The sequence below is a fragment of the Lonchura striata genome, chromosome 8, assembly GCF_050655825.1.
Source record: "Lonchura striata isolate lonStrDom1 chromosome 8, ASM5065582v1, whole genome shotgun sequence".
Taxonomy (NCBI): domain Eukaryota; kingdom Metazoa; phylum Chordata; class Aves; order Passeriformes; family Estrildidae; genus Lonchura; species Lonchura striata.
Window position 1 is genome coordinate 10088278 of NC_140710.1, and position 23629 is coordinate 10111906.

General features: G+C 44.7%; 1 protein-coding gene, 1 long non-coding RNA gene and 2 other non-coding genes across 8 annotated transcripts; 1 reads left to right on the plus strand and 3 right to left on the minus strand.

Annotated features, from left to right (window-relative positions):
• Positions 1 to 90: 90 nt before the first annotated feature.
• KIF2C (kinesin family member 2C) lies at positions 91 to 15667 on the plus strand. 2 transcript variants are annotated; one of them, XM_085586296.1, is made up of 22 exons: positions 91 to 214; positions 322 to 416; positions 1795 to 1896; positions 2113 to 2161; positions 3873 to 3914; positions 4768 to 4887; positions 5638 to 5754; positions 6122 to 6222; positions 6477 to 6572; positions 6984 to 7038; positions 7129 to 7291; positions 7570 to 7660; positions 9270 to 9333; positions 10431 to 10522; positions 10766 to 10908; positions 11642 to 11846; positions 12294 to 12404; positions 12914 to 12981; positions 14199 to 14301; positions 14379 to 14495; positions 14856 to 14982; positions 15172 to 15667. In XM_085586296.1, exons 1-22 carry the CDS (start codon positions 151 to 153, stop codon positions 15246 to 15248), a joined length of 2202 nt encoding a protein of 733 aa, XP_085442422.1. In that variant the 5' UTR covers positions 91 to 150; the 3' UTR covers positions 15249 to 15667. The 2 variants fall into 2 exon arrangements, with proteins under 2 accessions (XP_085442422.1, XP_021380540.1); XM_021524865.3 differs by lacking the exon at positions 3873 to 3914.
• On the minus strand, positions 2158 to 23563 carry LOC144246759 (uncharacterized). Of its 4 annotated transcripts, none has more exons than XR_014957031.1 (5): positions 23420 to 23563; positions 22716 to 22818; positions 20252 to 20514; positions 16204 to 16313; positions 2158 to 11916 (listed from the first exon to the last, which is right to left on the minus strand). It is a non-coding gene; the product is annotated as an uncharacterized LOC144246759 (long non-coding RNA). The 4 variants fall into 4 exon arrangements; XR_014957030.1 differs by having other exon boundaries at positions 6950 to 11916; positions 16204 to 20085; XR_014957032.1 differs by lacking the exon at positions 16204 to 16313.
• On the minus strand, positions 18284 to 18398 carry LOC116183937 (U5 spliceosomal RNA). The gene has a single exon (XR_004148648.1). It is a non-coding gene; the product is annotated as a U5 spliceosomal RNA (small nuclear RNA).
• Positions 19767 to 19881, minus strand: LOC116183932 (U5 spliceosomal RNA). The gene has a single exon (XR_004148643.1). It is a non-coding gene; the product is annotated as a U5 spliceosomal RNA (small nuclear RNA).
• Positions 23564 to 23629: the final 66 nt, after the last annotated feature.

The following is a 23629-nucleotide window of genomic DNA, read 5'->3' on the forward strand; positions in this document are numbered from 1 at the left end:
GAGCCACTCCGGCCCGCCCCGCCGCCTGGCCTGCCGGGAGATGTAGTCCCGCGGCCGCTCCCGGCAGCCCGCGCGCCGCGCGCGGGGTTTAAACCGGCGGCGGTTGCCGGGCGGGTGTCTCGCTGCTCGGCCGGACGCGGTTCCCGTGCCATGGAGTCCCGCGTCTACCGCAACGTTCAGCCCGGTGCCGTTATTAACATCCAGCGGAGCAGTGGTGAGGAGTGGGGAATGGGGTGTTTGCACGGTCCCGGCCCCCGCCGCCCGCATAAGTTCTGGCGGTGTGGGGCGGCCAACTTTGGGCTCAATGCTGGCTTTTTCCAGGCTTAATCCATAAGGCAACGGTGAAGGCGGTGAGCGTGGAGTACGCCTGTGTGAGCGTGGAGTGGTCTGAGAGCGGCGTCACTAAGGGCAAGGAGGTGAGTGATGGCTGCTCGCGGCTGCTCGCGGCTCGTCCTGCCCCGGGTGCCCCGGCGGGACCAGCCCCGGGCAGCCCGAGGCTCCCGGGAGCGGCCCGGCTCCTCCGCCCCGCTGCGCGGGCAGCGCCTCTCCCGCGCTGCTGCCGCTCGCTCCCTGCTCGCCTTGTTCTGTACGGAACGGGAGCAGCGCTCCAGCCGTGCCAAGGCAAAGTGTGAGAGCCGCAGTGGCGAACCTGCACCTTCTGCCTTTCAGAGGGATCGAGGAGGGTGGGTCTCTCACACTGTTGGCTGTCCCAATGCTCAATGTCCCAAGTGTCCAGTTTCCCAGCTCTGTGGGCTGTTTGTTGGCTTTCCGTGTCTTACACAATGGCCTTCAGGCTTTCCTTATAATCTCTTACTAATAAGGTGCCGTGTTAAGGGTTGGGTTTGACTTCCTGAATTTCTGCATCAATATGAAACCAATACAGTGTGAGATGAGATGGGAGAGAGGGGAGACTTGGGCATTTGAAGGTTATATGCCTGAAATCCTGACAATTAAAAAAGTCTGATACTCAGCAAATGTGCTTGTCCTTCTGATGTCTGGAAACGTGCAGACTCTGGATTTCAGTTAAAATCTTAAAAGTTGCCATTGGTTGTTAGAAACCACATCTTACTCTGCATGTGCCTGCTGCATTCAATACAATAAATATTCAGATATAACTATTGACTAAATTGCATTTATGTGTTAAGATGTTAAATCTTTAGGAAGATACTTCAAAATCCAACAATTTTTTTATGTGCTTATATGTATATGCTGTGCATGTGATGAGGTGAAGGCAGAATTATGATTTCACATGAGGGTCAGTCAGGAATAGCTGGTACCTGGTGAAATTGTTTGCAGTAGCAAGTGAAGATGCAGGTGAATTAAGTTGTGGATTAAATGCTGAATCCTTCATTTCCCAGAGTCTAAGCAGCTCTTTGACATTTATTTCAGTAAGCACATCACCCAGTAAACACTTAATGCTCTCCTAGCACAGAAGTTACAGAGCTGCTGAGATTTACTAAGATTAGCAGTGGGAGATTAAAGCAGGGGTTGCCAAATGGGCTTTGCCCTTCTCTTCAGAAGTCCTCTATGGGACCTGCAGAGCTGTGTGGTGTTTGGCAGATGAGGGTAAATGGCTTAACTAGCACATTTTGTCTGGTATATTTAGATGTACCAGATTGTTCAAATGGAATAGGAACTACTGTTTTGCTCTTCCAAGCAATTTTAGCATAATATTTGGCAGGCAGTAGGTCAAATTTGTTTGCCTTCACTGAAAGTCCAGATTAGAAAAAAAAACAAACCCTAAGTAGTAGCAGCAGTATTCTACCATGTAAAATCCTGCCTTTGCTCTTGCAGCTTGATATTAAAGACGTGATTGCAATAAATCCTGAATTATTAGAACTACCTCCTGCGGATGTGAAGGAGAATGTTCCTTTGCAAGACAATGTAACTTTACAGGTAAGTGTTTTAAAGTAATTTAGTTTTTTCTAAGATACTAATTCATAGGTCTTGTTCTATATAATACTCTCAGTCTTAAAGGTTGAGCTCTCTAACTTGTCTTTTCTGTCTCATAGGCTTTGATCAGAAATTCTTGTTGCATTGATGTTGCCCTGAAGGGCAGTGTTTGGTGTTTGCTACTTACTCCAACTGCTTACAGCATTCCTTGTTTTTCAGAAACAGAAGCGTAGAACAACCCTTTCAAAGATTCCTGCTCCACGGGAAGGTGAGAAAATGTTTTGCTTTTATTTTCTCTGCTATACCATTGTGGAACTGTGCTGGTCCTTCATTAGAGCCATAATATTGTACTTTAGTGCATCATAAGGTTGCTCCTTCAGGCAGTGCTAACCAAGAGGATACTGTCTCATACCAATGTATGAGGGCAGTAACTCTCCTAACAGGTTTGCTGTCCTCCTCCTGTGAGGTGGGGTTTGTTGATATGTTCTCCTCTTCTGCAGTATTGTTGTGGTTATCTCCTACTTTAAATGTCAGTAGGCAGTTGCTGTTGCGCTGAATTTTCAAGTTCTGTATGGAGCTTTGCAAATGCCACAACCAACAGAAGATAAGTTGCAACTATTGAGATTAAAAGTGTCAGAATGAGAGTGGAAAGGACAAGAAAGAAATAGTGGTGACAAATGTATGTCTCCTCATCAAGCAGTCTCCCTGGACAATAAGTAGAGCTTTATACTTGGAGACTTTTCAGACCAGGCAGCTAAAGTGCCAGCTGGTGTGCCCAGCTCCCTGATTGCACATCAGTACAATGTCTTGAGCAAAGGCAGAAGGGTAGATAGAGATGTCAGTGTGGGATTGCTAAGAAATTGTTCTTCCTGAGGTGTCAGGAGTTAGAAAATGCCTGTTTTCTGCATTCTCTTAGCTTTATTAGGGGACTTCTTAGGCTTTTTGAATTGCAAATGGCAGCATTATGAGTCTGTTTGTAACACACTGTATGATGCTGAGGTTGAATAATTGCTGATGTAATGATTCTTTTAAAGTGCATAGTTAGCCAAAACTTGTGCTTCGCCATTTAGCTGAGCTGTAAACAAAACATCTGGGCTGTTTGGTCTCTTCTGTTCCATGCAATGTGAGACAGGGAAGCCAGTCCCAGAAGACAACAGTATGAATTCCCTGGCATCAGAGAGGCAGGAGTTGTCCAAGAATCCTAATGTGTAAGAAGTTCTGTACTGGAGTATACTGATTTTTCTCAAATTCAGAGAACTCCATAAATTTTGTGAACTGACAAGCAAAATGATGTGATGAAGTCATGACTGTCTATATATGGGTCTGTTAATAGAACTGGATAGCCAGCTGGAAAACACAATGTGTGTTAATCCAGTCATTGGTTGATGGAAACATGTCATTGCACAGGTCACAGCTCTCCTGAAGTATAGAATCTAATTGCATAACTAAAATGCCTGTTGCCTGTCCAAAGTGGCACAGTTATTAATAAAATAATTTCTATTGTTAAAAATAGCTAAAGCCTAGGAGTGTCAGAGTATCTGTCCTGTTGCAAACTCTGCACTGCACCATTTAGAAAGCTAACATTGGCTTCACTCATGTTCTTAGACTAAACAAATTAAAGAAGATCAGCAGGTGTCTGTCTCCATCTTATTCAGGAAAGGAGGGAAGCAGAAGCAATGCTTTCAGAATTAGTTAAGAAATAGATTATTAAGGAATAGATATTGCCTCAGTCCCATGAATCAATAGGAATTTTTGAGGATGCTGAATATTCTCACATACAAGAATCACTTGAATCAAGCCTATTTAGATAGATTGAATCCTCCAGTTAATCTGCCTGTCCAGAAGCACCAGCATTTATAGAAACAGTGCTGTCGAGTGTGAGATGAGATCAGGTCTGGGCACATGGGACAAGAGAAAATGGAATAAAATGCCCTCTCTGAGTGTAATGAAACTGATGCTTTTTGTTTCTAAAACTGCAGCAGTCACATCTAATGTCTCTGCACCTGAGCAGACGATTCAAGGCAAAGCGTTAACAGGAACAATGAATTTTGCATATGGTTCTAAGGAATTTTATCCAGAGTTGAAAAGAACCCTTGGTTGCAAACATATCTGGTGTCCTTTGAAATAATAGTAATTAATTCTGGATAAATTCTAATAATTGCTGGTGAAGGGAGTTCTAGCTTGTGTATCACACTTTATTTTTCATATCAGATTTGCTTTTTTTTTTAAAACAAATCTATTGAGGCAAACATTCCAATCCTTCTCCTAGGAAGATTTGTAAAGGACTTGATCTCGGTGAAAGAAATACCTTGGCATGTGAAAATGAAGACTGCCTACAAAGGGACCTTTTTCAAACATTTGCTGTTGTGGTTATACAGGGTCTTTTAGCTGAATGTAGTGCCATGGAGCTCCCAGCCTCCTGTGCACCACACACAGCCTGTGTGTGGGTGCCCTCATGGTGGGTGGGCACAGTGCTGCCCATGGCCAGTTGCCAGGCTGCTGTACTCGTGTCACCATCAAAAAGTTAATTCATACAGCCCTGCAAGTGTGACGCTTCAGAAGATTTAGTGGTTCTCTGACTTGAAACTTCCTCCTTCCTAGGTATTGTTAGGATGCTGGAATTGCCATATTTTTATGTGAATCCTTAGTGGGATCTGAAAGAAATTCACTGGAATTGCAAATCTGGGATGAACTGTTTGCTTTTCTGTAGTGGTGGGTTTATTGACCACTTTTCAACCACATGCATTGCTTTGTCCTGCACTATGCTAATGGAAAAGATCCTTTTAACCACACCTTCTTCCCCACTGCTCTGTACCTTGTGAACAATTGATTCATTGCAAGTATCTGAGTGTCCCTGGATTCCTGTTTCCAAAGCTGTCCATGGCCGTTCCCGGATGTCTGCTATCGCAGAACCCCACTGCGGCTTCCAGGAAGATGAGATGGCAGTAGATCCCTCCGCTTCTTTGCAAACCAGAAAATATTTGACAGTTATTGGTAAGTGGAGAAGCATTCCTGTGAATTCTTAATGTGAAACCATTTTCACTTTGTGTGCATTTAATGATTCAAACTGAAAATACCAGTGGGAGAGCAACCTGAACATTTTCATAGATAAAATGAGAGGCCTAGAGGTCTGCCACTATGTAAATATCCAGGGCTCCTGCCTGAAATGTTTTCCAAAGGACTTTGGAAACAATGTTGTGCATAATGATGTACTTTTTTAGTGAGAGCGCTGTGGTTGGGCAGTTTGGGTGGATGTGATATCTGCTTAATGGCTTAAAATGGTATTCATGGTGCTACAGTGGGAAGAGAAGTGCCTTAACACTGCTGACAGTGCACCCTACTACCCAGTAACCATACTGGTAGTAGTTTTACCTATGCTGGTTGAGTAACACAAGAACTTGAGCCTCCTTGAATTACAAAATTGTAGTAATTTATTTTACTAGGCTATCTGAAGAATAGCTGAGGCCATGCCTTGCATGTTAAGTTCTACAAAAACACTGAAATAAGAGGCTTGATACTAAATTCTTGTCTAGTTGGTTTGGCCTTGATTTGCAGCATTGCATAAAAGTTTGTGATTGACAAAGGATTTAAGTTTACTTGCACATTTACCATAGATTTTAGATAATTCACTCTCCTACTGCAGGAGCTGAGAAATGTCTGTGGTGTATGAGGCTTTACAAATCACAAAGTTATTCCTGATCTTTGTAATCTAATTATTGATTTTGGTCTGGCTTCTTTCTGCAGCTGGCCGAACCAGGCCTAGTGAGCTGGATTGTATCCCAGAAGCTTCCCTGACAAGTGTTAATGGTAATACAGAGAATTATCTGCCTGCTGCTAGAACAAACTCTTCAGTGAGCCCAGGTACCAGGGAGCAGTGGATAAAGGCTGACTCATCAGTCAGCAGTGAATCACTGTGATTGCTGCTTTGTGTACTCAGAGACTAAAGCTTTGAAAGAGTGACTTTGGCAGCAAGACAGAATAGCTTCAATTTTATTATAGATATATAATTCTGTTATAGTGGTATTGCCTCAGAAATGCTGCCTTTGCTTTAGGGTGGTAGTGTGACTTCTGAGAAGGAAGTGCTGCAAAATTAATGGCCATCCTTCTAAAGATGATTGTTTCCTGTATGAGCTAGTCTGTCAGCAGCCTGGAAAAGTTGAAATTTTTGTCTTATGCTTAAAATCCAGCATGAAATTTTAACCCAAGGAACTGTTTTCATTTTATCTAGTTCGAAGAAGATCTAACATTGTGAAAAAGATGGAGAAAATGAAAAACAAGAGAGAAGAAAAGAGAGCTCAAATTAATGAAATCAGGATAAAACGAGCACAGGTGGAGTACTCTACAATACACCTGTAAGGGGAAATTCTGTAGGACCCTGTACTACAGTAGTTGAAACTAAAACATATTTTGTACAGGCTTTGTTCTTAGAAATCTGTACATAAGGATGGATTGATTCTGGTTTTAGAAAGTTGTGAATCGTGTAAAATGTTTTGAATTGTATACAGCTTCTTGTTGAATAGTCTTTGTGGCCTTTTTTTGCTGTAACAGATCAATTGCATTCACTACCATGGTTTTCCATGCAGGAGTTTGACAGCACCTGTCCAAACTGGGAGTTTGCACGTATGATCAAGGCATTCAGAGAAAATTTAAACTACCAGCCAATATCTATAAATGATCCAGTAAGTAAATACTGAGGCTACTAACTGCAGCCTGTAGACAAACTTCTCTATTTTGTACTGAAAATGTTGGCATTGAGCAGTTGGTGCATCACTGCACCTTGGTAATCCTCTGAGCGTATTGTGAGCTTGAGGAAGTTGGTGGTATCTGTAAGGTTGCTTTCCTTCCCTATTTAGGGCTAAGCTGTCTTATTATACTTTGACAGTAGTGAAGAGTCTGTGCTTCAACAATTGTCATGCAATGATGTGTGGCCATCAGTTGCCCTGAATGCACTTTGACTGACATCCCTGCATGAGTGGGTGGGTTCAGAAGCAACTCTGATCAGCATAAAGAAAAATGGATATGAGGGAGCATCAGATCTCTCTGTAATCAAGAAATATCGGGAAATAATTACTTACTTTATTTTCTTTTAGATAGAAGAGCACAGGATTTGTGTCTGTGTGAGAAAGCGCCCTCTCAATAAGCAAGGTGAGTGTACTGACCAAAAAGTTATGTCTTGAACAGTTTAACTTTGTTCAAACTGTTTTCGTTAAAACTGAGGGTCTTTTCTGTCAACAGAACTTCAAAAAAAGGAATGTGATGTGGTTACTGTTCCAAGCAAGTGTGTCCTGATGGTGCATGAGCCAAAGCAGAAAGTAGACCTAACAAAATACCTTGAAACCCAAACATTTAGATTTGACTTTTCATTTGATGAAACTGCTACGAATGAAATGGTATACAGGTAATGCTTGCTGCTTACTGGAAATGACTTTCAGATAAAAGCATGGAGCTGTGACCAGATGGCATCTAAGCTTAAGAAACTTACTTGAAATAAATATTAGAATCCTTTTTGGAAGAAGCTGAAGGACTGAAAAGTCTAAGGCTTATTTTTGGCATAGCCTTGCTGATTGCCTAAGGATTTGCTTTTTTTTTTTTAGTTTCTTTTCTTGTTAAAACTGATGATGATGAAGCAGTGTATGAAATATTTCTGTAACTATTTTTTATCTTTTGAATATTCAGATTCACTGCTAGACCTCTTGTAGAGACCATCTTTGAGGGTGGGAGGGCGACATGCTTTGCATACGGCCAGACAGGAAGTGGCAAGACACATGTAAGTTTTTCTCCAAGGTCTCAAGTTTTCTAGCTTTGATAAAGTGTTTCAAAGCTTTCTGATCTTGAGCATGAGTAGGATTGTGTAAGAATTTTGGATCTTGGTTTTATTGTCTTAAAGCTAATACTTTAAGATGTTAACTCTTTTTTTTCTAGCTTTCTGTATTAGTGGGTTTCCTTTGAAGTTGTGTGGAAAATGGTACTGGCTTTTCAAAAGATTTAGAAAAAAAGAATTAGAATTAAGAAATATAAAGACATTTTTTCTCTTTAGAAAAAAGAAAATCTGGCTTTTCAAATATTTAGGATATCCTGATATGTCAGTTTTAGTCATGGCTATTCCTTGCCTCAAATGCCTGTTGCTTTTTAAGTCCTGTCTGTATATAGTGGGGCTATTAGCCTGTGTCTGAGACAAAGGCTAGTCTATCCTGTGCTTTAAGCTTGGAGGCATTCCAAAGAATTCAGCAATTATATAAAAATAAGCCTCATGATGCACCTAAATGTTTAAGCAATCTGGTATTGTTTGTGAAGTGGGTGAGTTAGTGTGTTTGCTTTCTAACCACTCCTTCCAGTGTAACAGCTGCAGCTTTAAGAGTTGTGAAAATTCTTTTGTCTCAAAAGAGAAAGCTTACTCTATACTTAAAACAGCTGTGTCATCTTTAACTTTTTTTTTCTGAGAACTATGGGGAGGAATCCTCATAGCATGATAGTGGAGTCAAATGTGCTGTCCTGTTCTGCAAGAAGTGTTTACATCAACCACAGTCATCTGCACTGGACTGTGCTAATGCACTGCTTTGAGTAATCATTCATTGCTGTTGTTCAGTGTTAGAGGCAAGTTTTAGGCTAGGACTTACTATCTTTAGTGCTATGTAGTGAGCTGTAGATCTTTTCCAGTAATCCAAACAAAAAGTTGGGGCTTTATACAAGATTGAGCACAGGCTGCCTTCATTGCACTGGAAAGGGCAGAGAAGCCTGCTTACCTGAGCCTCATTACAGGAATACAGCTGTGATGCACTAAAATCATAGGTGAAGTTGCTTTCCCTTCCCAGTCCTAGGGCAGAACTAGTGCAGGGACAACAGCTGTACCTTGAGACTAGAGTGCTGCACATTAAACTCTGGTAGATTGAGAATGTGTCATTGGATTGAGGTGTGTTCTTAAATAACAGTGGTAGGAGCAAGTCACTAGGATAGCACTAACTGAAAACTTTTTTGTGATTAAAGATACTTTGGTCAAAGGTGTTGAAGGTATTGTCTGCTCTAAATTTGTATTTCGTGTTAACTTTTGCATGTAGTTGTAAAAATGTTATTCAACCTAGATCCTAACAAATGAAGCTTTGTCTCTTCTGACTAGAGGCTGTTTGGTTGCACTGTCAAAGCAGTTTCCTTGGAGGAGCAACTGCTTTGACTCTGCACCCCAGAGCCTTACAGGTGCACTGCTTTGTGTAAGCCAGATCTTCTTTTTGAACTGATAGGGAAGCTGCAAACTAATTTGATAATGGGGCATTTAGCATTGGGGCTTATCTGTGGTAACTTCCTAGTTTGGTTTTGGAACTAAGATCAGGTAGGCTGACTTGTCAGTGACATGCCTGACCTCTGGCCTTTTCTTTACACAGACTATGGGCGGTGATTTGTCTGGGAGAAACCAGAATGCCTCAAAGGGCATATATGCTTTTGCCTGTAAGTTGATTCTTCTATACATAGAAAAATCAGATTAATGTTTGTTTTTCTCAACTAGATAAGATCTGGTTTCTTATGGTTATTTTAAACACGTCCAGCAGAAGATACATGAAGTATTTGTGTTTTCAATAATAAGATCTGTGTTTGGAGGTTACACAGGAGGTATGATTATTTTTTCATTCACTTCACAAAATATTTTTCCTCTAGCCTGTAAATGTCTACATACTTGTAGAAGATACTTGTTTCTGATATATTTTCTAATTAGGTATTTGCTGGGCAGAACCATTTAATTTTAATGCTTCTGCTTTGCTTTTGCCTCAGACATATCAGAGTACAACACAACTACCCATTTGTGATATAAGACTTGTTAGGTAAAAGGATGTATGTATTGTGTTTCTTTCCAAAAGCCTTAAATGCAAAAAGACTAGCACGTCCAAAATTATTTCAGAAAACAAATGCTTAGAAGCTCTTCCTTGATAAAATGTCTGGAAAGTACCACAAAACCTGACCTTTACTTTAGAAAGACACAGTGTGAACTTAGTCAGCAGCAAGGCAGCTGAACCAGGAACAACTCTTGGCTGATCTCTGAAAAATAGCTATGACTGGCCCTGAAGGAGTATTTGCTATTCATCTTAGCTTCAAAATCTGGAGCCTTATTGTGAAAAGCTGCACCAGATCCAGCCACAGGGTCAACTAATCTGGTATATTTTCTCCAAACCTCAGCAATGCAGATGTTCAGGGATGCATGTTTCTAGACTTTCTGCAAGATGTACTTGAAACGCAAACACGTGAATTTTTCAGGCCTGTCCAAAACAATAGGGGATCCCAGTGTTCCCTCAGAGCAGTAAGGATTTTTGTCTGTATGTGGCATTAGCAGTTGAAACGCCTGAATTTCCCTGTTTTCACTCCCTGGGTAAGGATGCTGCTCGATCTGTTCTCCAGATGGTAGCACAGCACTGTTTGTTAGCATTTGTTTGGATGATTGTCACTCAGTGTTTAGACACTGCCTTATAGCTGTGCAGTGTTTGAAAGTAGATCAAGTAGCAACTAGAATATGTTTTAAACCAGTTAACTAAAATTCTGTCTTTCCTCACTAGCACAAGATGTCTTCCTCCTCCTAAACCAGCCCAGGTACAGGAGTCAGAATCTGGAAGTCTATGTGACTTTCTTTGAAATATACAATGGAAAAGTAAGACATCTTTTTATTTTTAAATCTTCACCTGATTTCTTTGGTTGAATATTTAATAAGTAGCTGAGTCAAATGTAATACTTCCTATAGTTCTATGTATTCTGTTTATATTGGTGTGTTTGGAATTGAATTTGAAGTCTATGTTAAAGATGCTGTTTCTATATAGCTTTATACCAAGTCAGGGAAAAATACTTACAAGGAATCCTTGTTCAGGTTTGCCTCAATCTTTTTGCCAAAATATAGGTGTTTGATCTCCTGAATAAGAAGGCCAAACTTCGAGTCCTGGAGGATGGCAAGCAACAGGTCCAGGTTGTTGGTCTCCAAGAAGAACCAGTTAGCTGTGCTGAGGATGTCATCAAAATGATCACGATTGGCAGTGCCTGCAGGTTTGGTGACTTAAAACCTATAAAAGAGGAGCTGTGTCCTGTTGCATCTCCATGTTTAGAAAAGCATATATGAGGCAGCCCTTTTTGGCTAGCAATTTAGTCATGAACTGTTTTTACATTTTAGGCTACTCCCTCCTTTTTCCCCAGTAGCAGAGATGAGGGTGGAACAGTGAACCTGCCAGCATTCTCAGGGAATAAATGATAAAGAAGGTCAGAGGGAGATTTAAATTTAAAGATGTCACTCTGTGCCTTGCAGTGATGGGGCAGGTGCAGCTGCACAGTAAAGGTGAAATGCCAGACCAGCTTTGCTGGAGAAAGGGATTTACCATGATTGTACTGTGCTAGCACAGCTAATGCTGTTCAGTAGGGAGCTTGTCTGAGCTTACTGTATAATGGCAGATGCATTAGGAAAATGACATGTGGTGTGCTGAAGGTGTGACTTCCAGCTCAAAGTGCACATGAAGCTTTAGCACTCAGAAAGGCATTCCAATGTAGGCTGGCTGAGTTGAGCCAGACAGCTTAAACAGCCTTCAATTTCTATAACCAGGGTGCAGGTTGGTATTTTTCACAAGTAGTTCTGTGCTCTTATATCAGAAGGAATTCTATAATTCACACAAAGTATTAATGTGGGAGAAACCCTAGGAGTTAAATTGAATGGCTACAGGTCTTATCTAGTGCTGTCAGGACCTCTTTTGTTACACATTTCTGAGGCTTGTTTGCATCTCTGCTGTAGGACATCTGGGCAGACTTTTGCAAATGCCAACTCTTCACGGTCACACGCCTGCTTCCAAATCATACTGCGCCGAAGAGGACAAATGATTGGCAAATTTTCCTTGGTGGATCTGGCAGGAAATGAAAGGGGTGCAGACACATCTAATGCTGATCGGCTGACGCGGATGGAAGGTGCTGAAATCAATAAGAGCTTGCTGGCTTTGAAGGTGAGCTACAGCTCCTGGAGCAGAGTGATAATCAACATGTGGATTCTGTTCAGCTCTGGGGTTATCTGTTCTGTTTCATTCCAATACATGGAAAAAAACAAAAAAGTACTAGTTTAGGATGTGAGCAAGCTAGAGCATACTTCCATTTAGAATGTTTCCAGGAAAGTAGTGCAGTCTTATCAGGCCAGACACTGGTATAGCTATTTCAAGTTTCATTCAAGTTGACCTTTTTTAAGGGGGTGGTTTATGACATGATGGCTATACCTACTGTCCTGTGATAGTCAGATACCTAGAGCACATTTTAAAGACTATGAAGAACTTGGAGCAAGCAATATATGTAACCATTCTTCAGCCTGTTGGGTTTACCAGCAATTGGTGGTTGATAGCTTGCTGAGCTTATTGAAGAGAGATGCCAATACTGCATTCACAAGACCTGTCTTTTTGTAGGAGTGCATTCGAGCTTTAGGGCAGAACAAGTCTCATACCCCCTTTCGGGAGAGCAAGCTGACACAGGTGCTAAGAGACTCTTTCATAGGAGCAAACTCCAGGACTTGCATGGTGAGTATGCACATGTCAAACACAATGCTTAGGTTCTATAATTCAACCAAATAGCTGCATGTTCCTCTACAGCAAGGGGATTTTTAAGTCAGAAAACTTTAAATTTTATTTAAAAAAACAATCAAACAAAACCCAAAAAACCAACTATTTTCCTCATGGAAACTTGCCCATGGTGAGCAAGATAAAAAATTCATGTGTTATGCCCAACTATCATAGAAGCAAGGCTGTGGAAGTCTTTTTAATCTGGTGAATCTGTAAGAGAGCTTGGTGTGGTCTCAAAGGGCTTTGCTTTCTGTGGATGGTGAAGCATAGCAGGTGCACACAAAGACAGTGGAAAGTTGGATACAGGGATGCTGGCATGTCCCACAAAATCCATAAAGAAAAATGGACTTGGCTGTCTCAACTCCAGCCCTTTGTCCTCAAATGTCCTAGCTGTGTGGTGAGATTTGTAGAAGCATTAATGAGCAAAAGTCAGATACGAGTCATTAAGGCTTCTTTTATATTTGCAGATAGCAATGATTTCTCCAGGCATGAATTCGTGTGAGTACACCTTAAACACACTGAGATATGCTGACAGGTAATGGCCTTTCTGACCTGGGGATTCTAATCTTATTGTAAAAGGTGTTTTAGCTGCTTTTACTCTGACCTTTGGAACCTTTGTATTGTTTGTATTGTCAACCTGGAGGATAGTTGTTAAGAGCAAAGTATTTTAGAATTGTCATATGAAACCAACCTGGGTGTTCTGTGTGATACATAACAGAGATGATGTAAAACCATAAGTAATGTCTCTTTTCATCAAAGGAATCTCCTCTCATGCTAGACTTCAGACTGCCCTGAAGTCCCTGGTTCTTTCAGGAGTTTACCCTGTCCTGAATGGTTATCTCCATGCCTTTTACTTTTTGCAGTACTTTGTGACCCCTCTGTAAGGGTGTTCTAAGAATGTGTGTCATGAATGAGTGTTTTAGTTCATTCAACAAATCAATGACAAAGATAGCAGCAAAAGTAGGTTCAAAATTTAATGAGAGACACAGTTTGTTGGCAAGGTTCACTCCACTACTTACTAGGTAGTTAAAGCACACAGAGAAGAAAATTGACTAAAATCAATCAATCTAAAATTAAAATCAACTTAAAACTACTTACCTGGAAGACCGGGGAATGGAAGAAGGAGTAAGGTTAGAAAAAGAAAGGATAAAGATGAAAAGGACTAAGGGAGAGCTTCCCCTTGAGTTACAAGGTTCGTGTGACCCCCTTGTCAGACATAGCCTGGACTTGACCAATGGTTTAGGCCTAAAGATTTTAACTGCACTTAATCCATAGCCTAATTTAAATAATTTAACATAGGATTCTACTGAATTTACTATAAGCAAACACTCGCAGGTCTAACTTACTTAAAAATACTTAACATACTTAAGAATCTAAGACTGCAACCTTCATAGTATATTTGCCATAGCATAGTCACACACAGACCTAAAGGACTAAGTACAAGGTATAGGTGTAATTCCTACCTGCTGTGAAGGGATTTTGGTCCCAGCTCAACTGATGGAAGTGTAACTGCCAGAGTGGCTCCTGGATACCCAGACAGGAAAGTTTCCTTAACACAAACATCTGATTTTCCTTCCCACAGTGTTCAGGGGTTTCTGCCCACATAAGCCTGTTCTGGGGATAGTAACCGTATAACTTTTAAAGTGCAACTGATGGTTTCTTGCTGAGCACTGATTGCTGTAGCTGCTTTGTGATGCTGTAGCCAAGAAACTGATAGAAGACGAATTTGAGTGACAAATCTTCTTGTTACAGAGTGAAAGAGCTCAGCCCTCATGATGGAGGTGGTGAAAATCAGTGTCAGATGGAGAATGAGGAGGCTGAGACCAGCCCTGAAAGCTCAGGTCTTCAATTCAATGTATGTGTGTGCAGTGGGCTAACCAGAACTCAAAGCTGGGAACAACTTGCTGTTCTCACCTGGGCTGTTTCTTGCAGTTTTCCAAAGAAGGGGAGGAAGAACTCTCTCCCTACATGTTCAGCTATCGAGAGGTTATGACTCAAATTAATGAACAGGAGGAGAAGGTTGTGGAACAGCTCAGACAACTGAGACAGGTATGGGGAAGCAGCAAACCCATCCCAGGCCACCTTCTACATGTTGATAGCAGCTTGCTTTGTCTGAGCCAAGGGCTGCTGGGGAGGCACCAATGCAAGATGCTGTACTAGTGGTGTTACTTTTTCCTCACTGCCAACTTTTTCTGGTATTTTCTGGCCCAGTTGGTTAAACTGGGGCATTCCAGTACTTTTTCCAGTTCCCTTTCCCTTCCAAATAGCAACCTCTACTTGTTGCTAATGATCACTGATAGCTCCTGGTCTGCAGAAGTTCAACTATGTTGATTAGACTGCCAGACTTGAAGAAACTAATTGAATTTCTAGAAAGTCCATTTATCATCACTGTTATCCTTGTAAATACAGAAAATAACTACTGAACTTGACTGCCTCTTGGAAATCACAGAGAAACCAGATTATGATCTTGAGACCTTTGTGAGAAGAGCTAAGTACTTCACAGAGGACAGCTCAAGAAATTTCCTTAGTGTCAAAGGTATGTTAGAGCCTGTGTCTGACTAGCACTGTCGCTAATGCTTTTCCAAAGACCTCAAAGTGGCACCAGCATACCTGTGGGGGTTTGAGCACCCAGTCCTGCACAGCTGAAGTCTGCTGGGACTGACAGCTGTGCTGGAGAGTTCAGCTTCCAGATCAATCACCCTGTTGCTCTTACCTTTCTTTGCAGAAACACTGGATGCCCTGGGGACTGCCATGCAACTGGAGGAGCAAGCCAGCAAACAGCTAAGCTTGCAGAGGCCTTAATCATTACAGCAAAACCCAGTTTCACAAACAATCTTTCATGTGCTTGTCTTGTCTTGCATGTTTGTCAGTGGTTTGTATCACTCCTGTTTTAAATGTGGTAGAGTGTCATGCCTAAGGGCAGTGAATTCATCAGCCTTTTTCTTCATGGTCTGTATCAGGGTACTCAGCAAAGTGCTAAAATGCACCCCCTGCAAGGCTTAGGTAGAAGGCCTGAGATATCTGGCCCTTTGCTGGTGACAATAGTCTCCCCTAAGAGACCTAACTACACATATATAGTACATTACCTTTTCCAGTTGTGCTTGAAACATTGCAAAACTGTTACAAGTTTTGCTTTTCTAGAAGGAAAGAAAATGGACTATGTGATTGCCAAAACTAGTATTTTAAGAAGTTGAATAAATAAATGTTCTTGGATCTCATTATCTTATCTGTCCTATAAAAAATATTTCTTGCTGATTATGATAAAGTTTAACAGCTCCTAAAGACTGGCTGTTGGTAGGGAGGCTGATTTCTTGGATGAAGTTTCTTTTCAAAGTCTTTATACTTGTAATGTTTACATAAAAATCACAAAATAAGTTTTGTCTCTTAATTTTTGAGATGCTGCTGGACTCCCCTATCCAGGGGGAAGCTGGCTTAAGTGTAGCTTATCTGCTGCCATGGCCCTTGTGTGCAGCCTGGGCCCAGATTGCCCTGCAGACCCTTCCTCTGGGAGAAGAGCAGGTTAGGGAAGGAACATCTGTAAGGCCTGTGCTAGTGCCTGCTCTTTTTTACTTATTCAGCTCAGTTCAGCATTTTTCTTCAAAAGCACAAAATACTTGTGTGAGCTCTAGGTTCAGCAACACAGGATGCAGCTGTGCAAACATCAGATCACAAAGGGACCCTTCTACCATGACTCCCTCTTTTCTTAGAGCTATCTTATCCCTGTGAAAATCAAGGGTGTAATTTAAGTGACAGGCACCTTCCAGCTGTAGACTGCATTCTCGCTGTGTGTCTGGAGATGCCAACTATATTGGAGGCCAGTTCTTCAGCCTGGACTGGAAAAACTATGTGCAATGTTTCAGGGCTGGCCTGGAAAAGAGAGCAAAAAAGTCAGGGAACTTTGAGGGATGTGAGCAAACATTAGTCACAAGCACTTAAAGAAGGGATACTTCAACCCAGTCATGATTCTCCTCCCCAACTTGGGCACTTTGTGCTTAACTGTTTAGGTTCTGGGAGCAGAGGGGTGCTGAGCACTCTGAGGGTTTCTGAACTGTGAAAGCTGACTTGGACCTGGGCTCTGCCTGCATCATACTAAGATGGCACAGCCAGAGTAGCAGGGCTGTTATGCCCTGCTAAGTCTGGACAAAGGCAAGACAATCCTGTTCCACTTCAGGTGTTAGTACTCTTGGATTACCCAGCCTTTCCCTGTGCAAGGAACAAATATTGCCTGCTACCTTCCCTCTGTGGCCCCAACATTACTTATTTTCCCTCTACCTTAGGAGTTAGAGACCTGATCTGCAGGCCATCAGATCCTACCCTGCATGGGGGAAGAACTACCCTATGGCCTGAGTCTGTGCCTCTTGTAATGGAAAATGCTCCTGTCCTGCCCTAGTAGCACCAATAGACACCAGAGCTGCAAAATAAGAAATGTTCAGCTGTGCATGGGCTAACAATCATTTAACACTGGGCTTGCTGAGAACCAACTGTTTAGTGATCAGTGGGAGCTTCCTGGTCTATATTTAAGTCTGGCTAGTTTCTTGTGTCACCGTAAAAACCCCAGGACTCAAACATCACCACCCTTCTGAGAGGATGTCACTGGAAAACTCATGTTTGCCTCCCTATCGACCAAGCAGTTTGCTTTTCCAGAAAAGGTGTTCTAACAGCACTATCTTGTGGTTACTGCAGGAAGTTCATACTGAATTTTAGTGCAAATAGCTGAATTTCATTGAGGATTTTGTTGCTGTTCGCGACCGGCTCTGGGCGAGCGCTGGTGGGACAGCGGGAGGGGGAGAGAGGCGGCGCCGCTTTTTCCCCTTATGCAGTCAGTCATAGGCACTAGGTTTTCCAGTGGGTGGCTGATCTTATAAAAGGGTGTTTCACTGCTGGCTGTGGCTACCAACTGTGTGGAGGATACAGTGGCCATGAGCAATGCAGCACCCTTCAGCTCTTTGCAGGACATAACACTGCTTCCATGCCCAGCCATCAAGGGTGACAATACACAAGGCCAGTGCAAATTTCACATCTCCCTATAAATAAAATTTCAAGCCAGCTCCAGTGGCAGGAGCTGGGAGGGTCCTATCTGCAGGCAGTGACTCTGCCTCATTCCCAAGCACACCCATCTCCAGCCAGCTTAGGACTGGAGACTTGATGAAGCTGGGATACTCAGCAGAGAGGAGTGCCAGAGGTGAATGGGTGAATATTTCCTGAGAGGAACATGTCGCAGTCCTTTCCTACTGAAAGGATGCCACTCCTCTAAGGTTCTTTTTATGGCACTGTAGATTCTGCTCCAGTGTCTCACCCAATGGCTTTTGTGGCAGCTACCTGTTTAATACACTCTCAGCCAGTGTGGCTGTGTGTGTATGTGGAACATTAGCAAGGAAAGAATGATGCTTTTGAAACACTTCTAAGAAGTTAGAGGTGGAGTTATGCTGCTAGCATAAAAGGAGGGTGGATATACTTTTTCAGGAAACGCTGTGGATATGTATAATGATCTATGCACATGCCACAGCTCAAGCAGTCTGGGCTACTGTGGCCTGCACTGCTAAGCCGGGACAGGAAACACCCCGCGCTGGAACTGTTCGCCATCCTCACGCAGCAGCCCTTGGCACATTTCTGGAGGCCTGCAGGGTAGCATCAGGCTGCAGGCAACCCCTGCCTGGACCCGGGCAGCCCTTGCTGCTGCACCCCTCGCCTCAGGGGACAGCCCCCTGCATCTCCCCTACCCATCAAGGGGAGGCTGAGCCCTGCAAGTGATGATGATACCCCCACTATTGGGAAAACCTCGACAGCCACGTTAGAATCGCGGCATTTTTATCTCTATTGTTAACCAAATAAAATGTAGCTCCACCGAAATGGAGCCTCAAAAAATTTCTCGACACTCGTGCCTGTTCCTCTCCACGGAAATCTTTAGTAAAAGGCGAAAGATTTATACGATCTGAAGAGAAACCAGAGTATGCCTTCGGGTTCCGCCCCGACACTGCCGCTGTCTGCTCCACCCTACAGAACACAGGGTGAGGCACGGCTGCCCCCGCGCCGCGCCCAGCCCCACATCCCCGGCCCAGCCCCGCGGGATGCACACACCGGGCAGCCCCCGCAGCCCGCGGCAGCGGCCCCAGCACCGGACACCGGCGGGGCCGGACGCCGGCGGGGCCGCGGGGCACCCTGGGTATGCAAATCAGCCCCGTGACGGCGGCCGTAATGAGCGGGAGGAGCCGGCGGCGCGCACGGGCGGGGCGAGTTGGTTTTGCTGACATCGGTGCCGCAGCACATCCGTTCTCCCCACGGTCCCAAGCACTGGGGATCGCTTATATTCCCCATTGCCGCAATTAATTACCATCAACCCACCCCAATGAGCGCTCAGCATTCGCTCTTTCTTTAACCGGAAATGGTTAGCTCTACCGTAATGCAGCCACGAAATTTTTATTAAGACTCGTACGCGTTTCTCTCCACGGATTTATACGATCTGAAAAGAAACCGGAGGACAGCCATGCTCCACCCCGCACATATGCCTACTGCCGCCCCGTATGACAAGGAGACTTTCACTTAGGTCCTTTCCATACTTCCCACTCCTTCCGGCGCCTCACCCGGCTCGGCAGCAGCTCCCGCCGGTACCACAGCCCGGCCGGCCCGAGCGCGGAGCCGCGCCGGTTTAGAGCGGCGGCGCTCGGCGGGACCGGCCCGGCGCTGCCCGCACGGCAGCCCGGGTATGCTGATCGCTCCAAGCGGAGGAGGCGGCTCGCCCCGGCCAAGCCCGGTGCTTCCTGCCGTCCTGCCGGGGCGGGGCGAGCGAAGCGGGTCCGCTCCGGACAAAGCGAGCTGGGAGCGGCGCTCGGGTCTGGTCACATCGTAGCCACGGCAAGGAGACACCGCGCAGAGGCAAAAAGTCGGCTCCGAGAAAGGCCGCCATACGCCGCCGGCACGGATCGGAGCTAGACAGCGAGGGGGGCTTGCGGTAGGGGTTCTACGCAAGGTGCCGAGCTCCGAGAGGGCGCCAACACTACCCCTATCCTCCTGGGAGGGCTGGAATGGCCCTGGCTGTCTCTCCTCCCGGAGTCCGAACCGCGGGCACGCAGCTGTGCATCGCCCGGGCCGGGCCGGGAGGACGGGTTGCCCGACCCCCACCCTGTCACGCTCATCTCCTGACCCGGCTGGGTATTGAGCCGGCCGCCCGGGCTGGGGTGTGCGGACGGGCCCGTAAGCGCAGGGTCAGTGCTGCCGGGAGCCCGGTGCGCCTTGTGCTTCCAACCCTAGAACACGGCATACACACCGCATTTCTAAGCTACCCAAAGAATTATTTATTCTTTTTTTTACCAGAGTAGGGGTAGCTCCACCGAAATGGAGCCTCAAAAAATTTCTCGACACTCGTGCCTGTTCCTCTCCACGGAAATCTTTAGTAAAAGGCGAAAGATTTATACGATCTGAAGAGAAACCAGAGTATGCTATGCTGTGGCCCTTGGCAGGTACTCATTCCTAGCTGTCCCTCCAATGCTACAGCGACGCCAGTTGTAGCCAGAATCGACCTTCATCTGCCTCACCCCATTGTCCCGGCTGCGGTCAGAGCTCGGCCTTGCACCGGACCAGCGGTTCCGGGGAGCGGCGGTCCGAACTTTGCAGTGTGCGCGGCACCGGCGCGCGGTGCACTCTGGGTATGCAAATGACGCTGAATACTAATAAGCGCCCGTCCCCGCCCAGGCGGCAGGACCGGGGCGCCGGGGCCGCTCGACACGGAGCTCCTGAGCCTGCCCTTCGCCCCCGGCACACTCACCGGGCCAGCCCCACACCGTCCTGGGGCGGCAGACAGAGCTTACCTTTGTGCTGCACCTCCAGGTGTACTGAGCACAGCACACCCAGCATGGGCTCCGTGAGCAGACAGGGCACATCTCCCATCGTATCCTGGGGGAAGGGCAGAGTGACAGGGACGGGCTTCACACAGTTCTCCAGACTCTTCAGGCAGTAGGGCTAGCCAGTGCAGCCAGAATGCCAAGCAACTTTGTGGGCAACTATCCCATTCCAGCAAGAAAACCATGATGGCTAATGGCTTCCTGCTCTTTGACACATGTTATGATCTCTTCTGCCTAGAGAAAAATGAGAAAGAAATTAAAAAAGGTCTGTGAAGAAAAACTGTACAAATGAAATATCATTAGAATCACATTTAAAATCTCTGGCAAATAATATGAAAGCACTTAGTAATAATTTGATCTAATTTTCTCTTACACTCATGTCACAGGAAAACTAGCAAAAAGAGAGTTCCTGTTATATCTGAAGCTGCACAATGAATCTGTGACAAACCTGAGATTATTTTCCTGGGCAGGTGGTTTTACCACAGGAGCTCTTTGCTCTGCTAATAAAGTCATTTTGATGTTACCCATTACCCCAGCCCTGTTTCTCACTAGCCTCATGATATGAACAGGGCGTCTCATATCTAACCTGCCAGGGAATAAATGAGAGCAGAAATAGGTATGGATTTATGGGGAGTGACAGGGTCAAGGGGGCTATAAATGCCTGTTAGCACAGCAGCACAGCCCTCACGTGCTGGAACGACAGCCATTTGGACACCCACCCCAGGAACACGTGCCTGGCCTTGGCAGTGGGAAAGTGCTTTGGCACCCTTTAGCATGACAGACATTTGCTCTCTTTTTTCCCTCTCTAATTTTCTTGGCATGTTTTTAGACAATCTAAGAAAATCTAAAATGATAAGAGCTATAAGCAAGAAGACAGAAGTTCCAGAAACATCCCTTGTCTGCAATTCCTTTTATTTCTTCACACAGATGTTAAATAAAGAAATCTACATTTTCCCAAGTGTCTTTTGGCTCAGTATGATATCCCCTAGTGCAGCTTGATAAATGTGAAGGTGCACTTAGTAGGGGAGATGGAATGTCAGGGACTAAGCTTTCCAATTGTGTGGCAGTCCCACAGCCGTGCACGCTTTTTGCTGGAGGACACTGACCATTCTCAAGGAGCCTCGCAGTTAAACACCAGGATCTGTGCCCACACACAGAAGGAGAAAGAGGGATAAGGTCACAAACAGTGGCATTAACACAGCTGCCTTTCCTCCACCAAGCTGTATCAACATGCCTAAGGATAAGAAAGGAATTCACACCTTGTCTAATGCATTTCTTGGACTTCCTATTTAACAAAAGCACCATTTTAGGTTTTAAGTGTGGTTTATTGAGAGAAAGAGTTAAAATGACATAAAGTATTTGTGTTTCAGAATAAGAAGTGCTTTCCAGTGTAATACAAATCATCAAGATTACCAATTTCCTATTTACAAAGTTCTTAAGTATTTTCTCCTAATATCTGGATAAAAATTTCAAATCCGTTCCAAAGTATCCCCAAGATACCCGCTCAAAAGTAACTTTCTACTCCTGTTATCTGAACCAGACTGAAAACAATGACTAAGATATGAAGCTGTATCTCAGTGCCTAAAAACAAACAAGTAAAGTCTTCAAAAAGCTGGCTAAGAAACAGTGCTTGAGAATTAAGATGAGATGAAATTTCATTTGGGAATTAACGGTCTGTGTTCTGTAAGGCATCTGTGTCCTTGGCAGGGCGTTTTCAGGATCTCCTCTGCAGGGAAGCAGGTTTAAAATAAATCCATTTTCCCAAAATAGTTGTGATTGAAAATGTTATTAGCCATAACAAATGTTAGTGCTGACAGGAGAATGGCCTATTAGGGGCCTCTGCTGAAACAGTCAAGTGAAAGTCATATTTCACATTATTGCAAGCATTTTCCTGTGATTTACAGAATATTTGTGAAACATTACTTGCAAGGCATATGATTGATATTGAGAGAACAGCTCGTGTGTAGGGGGAATCTGTATTTCACAGAGACTGTTTGCATGAAATTTACAGTCCCATAAAGTGCTCCTCTGTCCTCAACAGAGATCTAGTTAAAAGAACTTTACAGTCTGAAACATCCCAAAATTGATTGTAAATTAACGTTTCCATATTTATGTTTAAGATGCTGGTGGTGTAATGCTGCAGTAACCCACCCCCCCTGCCCACTACTCAGAAATACTAGCACCAGCCTCTGGATGTGAGGATTTTAGTGATACAAAGGGCTTGCCTATGAATCAACAGGAAAAAAAAAAAAAAAGAATTTTGAAATGATGACATGGCTTCAGAGGATACAGTGGTGTCTGTCTTTGGCTGCATTTGCTGACATGGGCATCTTTAAGCCAACATTGCAAAGTACTCTGAAAATATACATTTATGTTTTTATTATGACCATTTTACATATGGGATCATACAGATACAGGGAAGTTAAATGACTTGCCTGAATAATTTGTCAGTGCTAGCATCAACATGTAACTCCTGGTTGTTGGCTTCAAAGTCTGCTGTCAAGAGTGCTGGGCTGCCACCCAGTCCACTGGACCTAATAATCAAAACAAGGCTGGGTCAGGGCAGGGCTTTATTCCTGCCAAGAGAAAAACGAGTGATTTAGGAACTGTCTCTGGCAATTCAGCAGTTCTTTACATCCAGAGTTCTGCTTAATCATCAGACTGAGATCAAAAGGCAGACTGGTGTTGCTTCAGCCTCAGACCGAGTTGAGGTGCCAGGGAACGATAGCCTTGGACTCATGGGAGGACAGAGTGGCAGTGATTTGTTACCTTTGCATATTGCAACATCAAGGTTCTGCCCAGCCTCAGGCAGAACTTGGGGCTTGTTTTCCTGGCAGGTTTTCTCCTTTCCTGGCACACCTCACAGTGCACCTTCCTCAGTGTACACCCCCAGCCCCTCAACCCACGGTCCTGCCAGCCCCTCTGACCCGCGTGTCCAAACCCCACTGCTAAGGCAGCCACAGCCCAAACCTCCCTGCACTGCCCCATCCCAGCCAGGCCCTGCCAGCCACAGCCCAAACACCCCCTGCACTGCCCCAGCCCAGCCAGGCCCTACACTGCCCCTGCATCCATCCCAGCCCCCGCCCCGTCTGACCCACTGCAGCCTCAGCATTCCCTGCCCCAGCCCCTCCTGACCCAAACAGCCACAGCGCTCTCCGCCCTCACGCCGCGATCCCCCTCCAGGCCCTGCCATTCCCCTCAGGCCGAGGGGCGGGACCCCGCACGGTGATTGACACGCGGCCGAGCCAATCGCTGCCAGACTTTCTGCCCCTGCCCAATGGGTGGGCAGCGGGCGGGGCGCCGGGCCGGCGCTAAGGGCGCGTTGCTAAGGAAGTGGGAGGCGGG

Excerpts from the sequence above, each read along its gene's own strand:
- KIF2C (XM_085586296.1), top strand. The coding sequence starts at position 151 with ATGGAGTCCCGCGTCTACCGCAACGTTCAGCCCGGTGCCGTTATTAAC. Across the intron at positions 417-1,794 it reads GCGTCACTAAGGGCAAGGAG|CTTGATATTAAAGACGTGAT; the intron begins GTGAGTGATGGC and ends TTGCTCTTGCAG. Across the intron at positions 12,405-12,913 it reads CAAACTCCAGGACTTGCATG|ATAGCAATGATTTCTCCAGG; the intron begins GTGAGTATGCAC and ends TTATATTTGCAG.